Below are 9,158 nucleotides of genomic sequence, written 5' to 3'. Positions count from 1 at the left end.
ATGAGTCTCGAAAACCGCAAGGATAAACGGACTGCCAGATTTTGTTTGCAAACCAGGTTGGTTCAAAGTTTTCAGTTTCCCATGATACTAATTTGTAGTCTATAGCCTACTGTTTACATGGTTTGGGCTTTATTTATTTGTATGAAGTTCCAAAATAGTGCATGATTTAATATCTGCTCTTTTTTACCAAAAAAATTTAGCAGTTTTCCATTGCACATTGAAACCATCGAAAAGGTTATGCTTGTGAAATTCTGGCATTGTTCAAAGATCTTACACTTCCACTAGAGCTTTCCTGGCTTATTTCCGCTGGATCTTGCACAATTGCATAATCTTTAATTCGTCTCACTCAAAATTGACTAGCACGGCAAGAACGTTGATGAAGGTATTTTAAGGTTTAATATGATTGATTTCAAAATCTTAACCAAATCAAATTTCCCAATTGCAGGTGTGTAAACATGAAATGGCTGAGATTGATACTTGTGCCGATTGCTATGTGCATGCTCACACCAAACGAGAAACCTGGTTCCTGGAACCGTGTCAAAGGCCTCATCTACTGCTCTGGGCCAAACTCAAAGTAAATTTAATCTCAAGTCTTTCTCACAAATCTAGTTTTAAGTGTTTTAAGTGGCTTGATAGACACGTCCGATGAGCAGAACAAAAATTATTTAATGATGTGTTGTTTTCCCCAGGGGTTTCCTCATTGGCCGGCTAAAGCGATGAAAGCAAATAAAGAAGGCAATGTGGACGTGCGCTTTTTCGGTGCACACGATCGAGCTTGGGTGCCCGCCAAAGATTGTTTTTTGTACAGGTAAAACAAGAACAAGGTTTATCTTTTTGCAAAAAAATGTATGTCAATGTTTGTTTGTTTGCAGCCGCGAAATGCCTATGCAGTTAAAAAATCAGCGCAAAGCAAATTTGATTGCTTCAGTTGAAGAAGTTGACCAACACATCAAAAAGCTTGTTGAGCGCTACGGTTCTTTCGCTTACCCCTCGCCACGTACGGCTTACAACCCAAATAAGGAGGACGAGCAATTACAACAACTTATTCCTGGGTAATTGACGTGAATTATTCATCAACTTCATATCATGTCATGTATTTGTTTTTGATTTCGTGTTGGGTCGGTAGTTATAAAGTATCAGAACACTCACAAAGCTCACTATGCAAGTCTGGCCGAGTTGGGGAGTCTGGTGAAGCGGAATCGATGAATTCTGATTCAGATGCAGGAGATGCTGCCGATAACGACCTGATTCCTCAAGCTAACCTGCCTGAAGGTGATCGTACAGAAGAAAATCGTTCTGAAGGTCGAAACTTCTTGGCCATGTTACAACTTGCACCTCAAACTGCTGCCGAAGCTGCTACGCCAAGAACAGCTACTCCCACTTCAACATCCGCATCACCGACCCCGAGTCAGAATATGGCTCCTGTTTCAGTCTCTAAACAACCAACGCCCAATACGACATCGACTGCTGCCGTAAAAGTACAGGTATTTTTGTTTAAAAAAAATAATATCTTTTGTTTTATTTTTAATAGTTGGATATATTTTTTTAAATTTCAGGTTAAAAATAGCAAAACTGGACGTGTTGCCAACACTAAAACGAATTGCGGCGAAACAGTTGAAGATGTGCTCACCAAAAATGCAGGTGCGCCTGCGAACGATAACAGTATCAATGAAGCTGCTTGTGAAATCATCAAATTAACCAAACCTCAACTAGCTTCGGTAGTTTTTAATTGTTAAAAAAACAACGTTACTGTATAACTGATTGAAAATCTTTCGCTTTCAGCCGTCACGAAGATCCTCGACATCGAAAGAGATCCCTGCTGTGAAAACGGAACCTGCAGATCCTGAAGACGAAGATGATTCCTGTTCCGTGACGGGATCCAAGGCTTGTTCAATTTCCCTAGCCATCGATAATTTTGTCGGAAACTACAAGCCTACAGTGGTTGTGAAACCCAAACCTGAAGCATCAACGAAATCTACTCCAAAGTCTGTCGGCAAACCTACCTCTTCCAAACCATCGGGTTCTAAACCATCGACTCAAAAGCTCCTGGCCAGATCCACACCTAAGACTACTCCAAATCGACCTTCGGGTGGGAAAATTATTTCTGCCTCGAAAATGAATGCTAAGGCGAATCGTCGTCTGGTTGGTGATGACGAGGATGAAGATCTCGACCCGGCAATGTACCTGGATCCCACGATCACAATAACTCTGATTAATAACGATGAGAAGAAAGCAGTGAGCAAACACGTCAATGATGTTTCGAGTGCTAGTTCTATTAGTTCCAGCGACCTTCAGGTATTAATTTTGTTTCCTTTGGTATATAAAGAAATTTTTCAAAATTGTTTCTTTTTAGGCCTTGAATGCTCTGGGAGAGAATGTGTCCATCACAGTTGTGCCTAAAAGAAAAGTGGGATCAACACCAGCAGGCGGTGCTAGATCTAAGGAGAACGAGGCTGTAGACCAACCTATGGTGATCGAAGTGGATCCAGCCGCTCTTCAAAAAGCTAGACTACCAACTCAACCAGCAAAAGCGCGCAAGTCCTTTCCTGCCAAAGCACGCCAATTTGGCCATCCAGGACAACCTTCATCGCAAAAATCCTCTCAGAAACATCCCGTACCTCCTATGGTGTCGATTCCCAGTCGTCACTTGGGTATGGAGATCGCCCGACCAACAACTCAGCAATCGACTTCAACTCGCATTCCTTCAATTACCGTCCGACCTGTGACGCAGATGCCTGCAGCCCAACCTAGCATCATTCTTCAGCCAGGTTCTTCTGATACAGCATCCATCAGTGCGATTACTGCTGCCATGAAACAACCGAATTCATCATCAGCGACGACAGCCAATAGTACCGGCAGTAGTACTCTTACTCTGAACACGATGCATACTGCTGGTCCGGAATCGGGATTTGGGACTGGCGGACGTTTGCTCACCTTTAATCGCTCTGCGCCCACGTTTGCAGCAACAGGTGCGAATTCCACTTCGTCTTCAGCTCAGGTGCAAAACAAAGAAAGATTCAGCATCGAACGGATTTTGGTGATGGGAGCAACCGGTTCCGGCAAGACGACGCTCATCAATGGCATGATCAACTACATTTTCAACGTGCAATGGGAGGATACCTTCCGCTTCCAGCTGATTCAAGAACAGACGGCCGGCCGCTCCCAAGTTGACAGCCAGACCAGCCGCATCACGGCCTACGACATCAATCACGCGGTCGCTGGCCATGACAGAAGACTTCCACCAACGTTCTGTTCCATCCTTATCCTCGCGACGTCCACTCATCTAGCTTCATTTCTTCTTATGCTGCTACACTACTTTTCTTGCTTCACTGACGAGTTGGATCACTTCAGTAGTCGCTTCCGTCCGCTGTGGCTGTAGTCATTCACCACGGGATTATGCATTGCCCAGGTACCCGACAATTTACTTTTTTTTTTTAAGATTATCTACTAGCAATCTATTTGCGTTAAACTCCATTTCTGTGTAATAGTTCAAAAATTAGGACCTTCTGGCGCGTAAACGAAGTGCAACTTTGAAGTTTCTTTTTCTAACGCTAGATGGCTTTTCTATATTTTCAGCTGTCAAAACGAGTCAGTTTTAGTTACTTTGTAAATCTCTTCAACAGTTATCGGTAGCTATTGTGTGGAAATCTTTTAGTGAAAACTGACGTTAACTATTCCCCTAACAAAGCTCACTTGTTAGATTTTCGAAAATTGCATTTTTTTTCTACTTCCGGTTTTCTCATTTCAGTCAGTAGTTTAGTAAATATTCATTCTACGTACAAAAGAACCACATATTCGTGATCCTCGTAAAATTTGTGGTAAATTTCATGTAAATTTTTGTACGATTTCGTACTTCCGGTTTTGAGAATTTCCCTGAACTACTGTTCAGGAAAATTCTCGATTTTGGCCAAATTCTCGATTTCGTTTAAAACATGTCAGATCGACCCCAATTTTCATGGGGATCACGAATATCTGGTTTATTTTGACGACAGGTCAACAGTTGAGGAGCTATTGCTACTTCCGGTATACTTCCGTAAAATTTTCGACAAACTAGCAAGTGTGTATAGTTCTCAATATTGTAAGCTTAAATTTAAGTTTAAAAAATTGCACCTTTAAATCTTTGAGCTAAAAAACCTGATTATTGTTTCTATCCTTCTCAAGGGTTCCACATGGCAAAAATTTCTAAAAACTCTTTGTAAATTTTTCATCTAGCATTAAACTGCAAGGAACTCCATCAGCAGCTCTAAGAAGATCTAGCCGGACTAAATTACCCATCAGCCCATCTCCAAACGACGTGTCACTTTCCGCAGGACGTACCACGCGAATGATGGCATCCTGACTGCACGAAGTGGCCTGAACTACGAAGAAAACAGCCGTTTCACGCTCGTTTTACAGGCTGAAGATCTGGCAAAAGAGCCTGGAGCTGCCTTAACCAGTACAGCTACTGTAATGGTCGAAGTTCTTGATGTTCAAGACCAGCCTCCAGTGTTTTTAAACGCACCCTATCGACCTGTCATTCATGAGAACAGTCCAGCCGGCCATTCACTAATGAAAGTACTCGTGCGAGACGGAGACACTGGTCAACCTCGAGATTTACAGCTTGACATCGTCGACGACCCTCTAGGATATTTTCGTGTAAGTTCATTCAAGATGAATGACAACATTGGAACTGCCAGCATTGTGGCATCTGACAACCCAATTGATCGCGAGGATCAAGTTATACTGCGGAATGGAGGCACCTATTCATTTGGGCTGAAGGTGAACACGTTGTAATAGCGCAATAATTTATTCAGATTTTTAATGTATTCTTTTCACAGGCAATTGAGTTGATTGACAATAAGCCTATAGGCGATTTTACCGTAGAAAATGTCACCGTGATGTGAACGACCAACCTCCTGTATTTAATCAGGCACAATATTCAATCGGAATTCCGGAAAATCTCGGTATTTCATTCCGCTGTCACTTAATTTGAAATCATTAAAAAATGCTAAAATTTAATTACTCCAGATATTGGGGAAGCATTGCCTGGTCTTGATATGACCGTTTCGGATTCGGACACTGGCGTACATAGTCAATTTGGGTTAGAGTTGATCCCATTGCGAAATGCCGACAATATCTTTGAGGTTCACCCGATGTCTGCCACAGGCCGGACACCTGTTCTTATCAAAGTTACCGGAGCTGATAAGCTCGACTATGAGAACCCTGACCGGCGGGAAATGGTTGTACAAGTCATAGCTAGAGGTGGAGGCAGACGTCTCTCATCTACTGCCACACTGACCATCCTGTTAGTCGATGTTAACGACAACATCCCGATCTTCGATGAGTCTTCCTATAGTTTCAATGTGAGAAGATTTTCACTATAAAAATGCGGTTACACTGTATTTAACTATCATTCGTGTTAACAGGTGGTTGAGAATTCCGCACCTGGCTCGTTAATTTCAAGGCTGAGTGCTACGGATGCCGACAGCGGTGTGTTCGGACAATTACGCTACGAGTTACGTGGCTTTGGAGCTGAGCGCTTTTCTGTTAACTCGTCTACCGGTGACCTAAAAGTTGGAGTATGCGGACTTTCGACTTGTTTAGATTATGAGGATCAGGACATTTTTACTTTGACCTATACTGTCATTGACGGAGGGGGTAAGTTTCCGTCATTCTTGACTAACTAAATCAAGTTTTCTAATGATTTCTATAACAGGGAAAGCAACATCAGTGCCGCTTACCATTAAAATTGATGACGTTAACGACAATCCGTCCGTTTTCGAGCAAAATCAATGCAGGCGACTCATCCAAAATAGAGCTCTTGACTTCGATCCACAATTAGTGGTTAAGGTACTATCTATTTTACGTTTTCTTTAATGTTTCCAGTATTTCGGTAACCTTTTGTTTTTATAGGCTACAGATAAGGATAGTATTCGGAAAGGTCATTCACCGCCAATTCAAGATGGCAGGATTTCCTACTCCATTGTGGCAGGCAACACTGCAGACAACTTATTCAATATTGGGCGCGACAGTGGCATTCTTGATGTTACTCGTCCTATCAATGCCACTGAATTGGGCGAGGTTAGATTTGTGCTCATAGTGCGAGCGACCGATTCCGGCACACCACCCCAGCATGCTGATACCGTGGTGACAATTACGGTGGGGGCTGTCGATGGAAACGATCCCCCCATTTTCCAACAGAACCAGTATCACGTCAACGTTGTCGAGCGGGCAACGCCAGATTCATTTGTTATTCAGCTAAATGCTACTGATCCGGATGGACCTTCAGATAATTTGCGCTATCGCGTCGTCGGAGGCACAGCCGTCGATTGGTTCACCATTGATGAAGTGTCAGGAATCGTTCGGGTTGCAAGAGGTGGCGCTCTCCAATGGGATCAAGAAGCTCCTCTTCTTACTCTGGCAGTAGCTGCAGTTGACCAGGGCCAGCCACTTGCTCAATCAGCTACCGCAACAATCACCATACAGGTAAGCGCTAATTAAGTAGTTTAATTTAAAAGAATGTAAGTCAATAAATCATTTATTTTTATGTAGGTGGAAGACATCAACCATAAATCACCAAATTTTGATAAACAACTTTTTATCCATCACGTAGCCGAGGTTACACCTGTTGGAACTCGGGTAATTTATGCCCATTCGCGGGAAATTAATTTGTGATGTTGGATTTTAATAATTCAAATACTTAATCGACAGGTTCTGGCTTTAGGTGCCAGTGATCCCGACACTAGCTCACAATTAAGATTTCGATTAACTGAGCCATTTCAGATAAGAAATAAAGAAGGCTATTTGCGCGACGAAGTTGAAAGCGAGTACTTCTCGTAAGTCACTTTATTTACAAACCAATTCCGTTATTTCATTAGCATTTTCCTTGTGCAGAATTTCCGAATCAACCGGTATCTTAACCCTTACGAAGCCGCTCGACCACGAGAATGCTGCTGTTGTTATGTTCCGAGCGGAAGTTACAGGCATGAATGCTAATGCAGAATATCCCAATCAAACGGATTTCGGTGTGTAGTTATAAATAACAAATTACTTTTCTCGACCCAATAACTCACGCTATCTTAAATATCTTTTTTGTTTTCCGTAGCTGAGGTTGCAATTTATGTTCAAGCGCATACTGATAACGGATATTCTCACCGCCGTGGTCTCCAGCTCACCCGATTATCAGAGCGGAAGTGGTTGAAGAACAAGATCCGGGCATTATCTTTCTCACTCTTCAAGAAGAAGTTCCGTTATTAGATACTGCATGCTGTACATAATTGGTTTTTAACATTACTTTTATTTGTAATTTGACATACTTTTAACTGTAGGCACATGATCCTGTCACTGGTCTTCTTATATCTCATTTTGAGCTTGTGGCTGAACCAAAACAAATCAGCGAAAGCTTAACGAGGAGTCTTCCCGATTCAGGAACACCACTCGAATCTTTATTTGATCAAATTCGCTTCAACGAAACTGAATCCATGAATGATACAACGAATTCAATGCTGGATCCGGGTATTTCGTCGTTGATCGAGCTCAACAAATTAACCGGGGAACTAACTTTTAAAAGGCGCATAGATTATGAATAATTAGCCAACAAGGTAAATGATTATAGCAAAATGCCCAGGTTAACACGAAATTCAATAATGCTTTAATTTCTTTCCAAACAGACTCTGCAGTTTCAAGTTCAGGCAATCGCTGGGGAAGCGGAGGATAAACGAATGAGTTTAGCGACAGTGAAACTCGATATATTGGATGCCAACGACAACAGTCCAACGTTCATTGAAGAGGTTTGAAATATAATCAGGGTGGTGATATGTCGCCTTCAAAATTCTTAAAGTCTTTGTAATCGTTTTAAAGGAGTATAAAGTAAAAATATCAGAGTCCATTCACCATCCGGATGGTTTGGTCACAGTGTCAGCAACAGACAAAGATTCTGGGAAATTCGGACAGATCTTGTATTATGTTTCGGGCGATGGAGCTGATCTATTCGTCATCGATGGTAATATCTATCGTCTGTTTTATGTTTTTGAAAGATTTAGTAAAATTTTATTTGCATTTTGATAATCAGATCCAACTAATGGAATAGTCCGTGTGGCTCCGAACGTTTCGCTTGATCGAGAGAAACAACCTAGTTACACCTTTACTGTCATTGCTGCGGATCAACCGCAAGGCAGTGAAGAGCAAAAGCGCTCCTCTGCTTTGGTAACCTTTCATATTATTCTATGGCTCGTTCTAAACTCTAATACGTTATTTTTCCTATTGCAGGTAATGGTAGAACTGATTGATGTGAACGACAATGCTCCTGCTTTTACTCAACCTTCCTATACTGCCGTTGTTCCGGAGAACGCCCCGCTCGACTGGAGCGTCTCCCAAGTAGAAGCCCTAGATCCTGATCATTTATAGTTGAGGTAAAATGAAATTGAATTAAAATTCCTAGTCAGTTTAATGCATTCTTTCATTCGGATAAGTTTTTAAATTGAATTCTAAATTCTAGTACATACTGTTATTATTTCTGTTTGCCCGGAAGCGGGTTGGATCCGAAGACTGGTGGGCGGAATGGGCAACTCACTACATATTTTTTTCTTTTTTTTAGAATATTTGCATAATCGTAGTCACTAAGAAGAAATAACACAATGATTGGAACTCTGAACGATGACGATAACATCCCATGGTTCTTATTTGAACTTTTTTCAATTCTGTTACTCGTTCGAGTACACCTCGTTATCTTTTCTTACAATGGAAACACTTAATACTATAAATAACAAACACTAAAAATAAAACAATTAAAATGACGAAATAATGTACGATGAACAATGATCTATATGTCTCAAATGTTGTGCTTCATTATGTAGTTGTTTACTGTATAACTGTTGGTAGTTGTTTATAACTATTTGTAGCTGTCTTAATTTCTTAATTCTTATCACGTAGCCATTGCAGTGGATCAACAGCATAGGCCTATCTACAGCGATACAAAGACGAAGTTACAGTTTGACCTGGGCTGGTTTGGTTTTACACTTTTCCTGCTGTATTATACGGTTACGTCTTTTTTTCAACCATCAACAGAGAAAAATCAGGGAGAAAATTCTTGACATGTGCAACCTATTTACAACTGCTAAGTGTAAAAGTAAAAAAACTAGAGTAAACAAATTAAATGCAATAAAAAGTGTTGAAATAAC

General features: G+C 41.3%; 2 protein-coding genes across 10 annotated transcripts; both read left to right on the top strand.

Annotated features, from left to right (window-relative positions):
* Window positions 1–3,333, top strand: LOC124324013 (protein kinase C-binding protein 1-like). The gene is made up of 10 exons (XM_046784362.1): window positions 1–56; window positions 268–382; window positions 446–574; window positions 690–808; window positions 873–1,052; window positions 1,127–1,484; window positions 1,557–1,718; window positions 1,783–2,295; window positions 2,354–3,246; window positions 3,288–3,333. Exons 1-10 carry the CDS (start codon window positions 1–3, stop codon window positions 3,331–3,333), a joined length of 2,571 nt encoding a protein of 856 aa, XP_046640318.1.
* Window positions 3,334–4,325: 992 nt separating this feature from the next.
* LOC124321216 (protocadherin-16-like) lies at window positions 4,326–9,158 on the top strand. Of its 9 annotated transcripts, none has more exons than XM_046784123.1 (16): window positions 4,326–4,758; window positions 4,818–4,943; window positions 5,008–5,342; window positions 5,406–5,637; window positions 5,696–5,829; window positions 5,893–6,465; window positions 6,532–6,618; window positions 6,691–6,815; window positions 6,874–7,004; window positions 7,085–7,223; window positions 7,308–7,580; window positions 7,650–7,769; window positions 7,840–7,981; window positions 8,051–8,184; window positions 8,248–8,390; window positions 8,911–9,158. In XM_046784123.1, the coding sequence occupies exons 3-11, from the start codon at window positions 5,037–5,039 to the stop codon at window positions 7,384–7,386; spliced, it is 1,806 nt and encodes a 601-aa protein (XP_046640079.1). In that variant the 5' UTR covers window positions 4,326–4,758; window positions 4,818–4,943; window positions 5,008–5,036; the 3' UTR covers window positions 7,387–7,580; window positions 7,650–7,769; window positions 7,840–7,981; window positions 8,051–8,184; window positions 8,248–8,390; window positions 8,911–9,158. The 9 variants fall into 9 exon arrangements, with proteins under 9 accessions (XP_046640079.1, XP_046640078.1, XP_046640077.1 ...); XM_046784122.1 differs by lacking the exon at window positions 8,911–9,158 and adding an exon at window positions 8,576–8,807; XM_046784121.1 differs by lacking the exon at window positions 8,911–9,158 and adding an exon at window positions 8,477–8,807.

The sequence above is a fragment of the Daphnia pulicaria genome, chromosome 1 (genome assembly GCF_021234035.1).
Source record: "Daphnia pulicaria isolate SC F1-1A chromosome 1, SC_F0-13Bv2, whole genome shotgun sequence".
NCBI classification, from domain to species: Eukaryota; Metazoa; Arthropoda; class Branchiopoda; order Diplostraca; family Daphniidae; genus Daphnia; species Daphnia pulicaria.
This window is presented reverse-complemented; position numbering and strand designations above follow the sequence as displayed.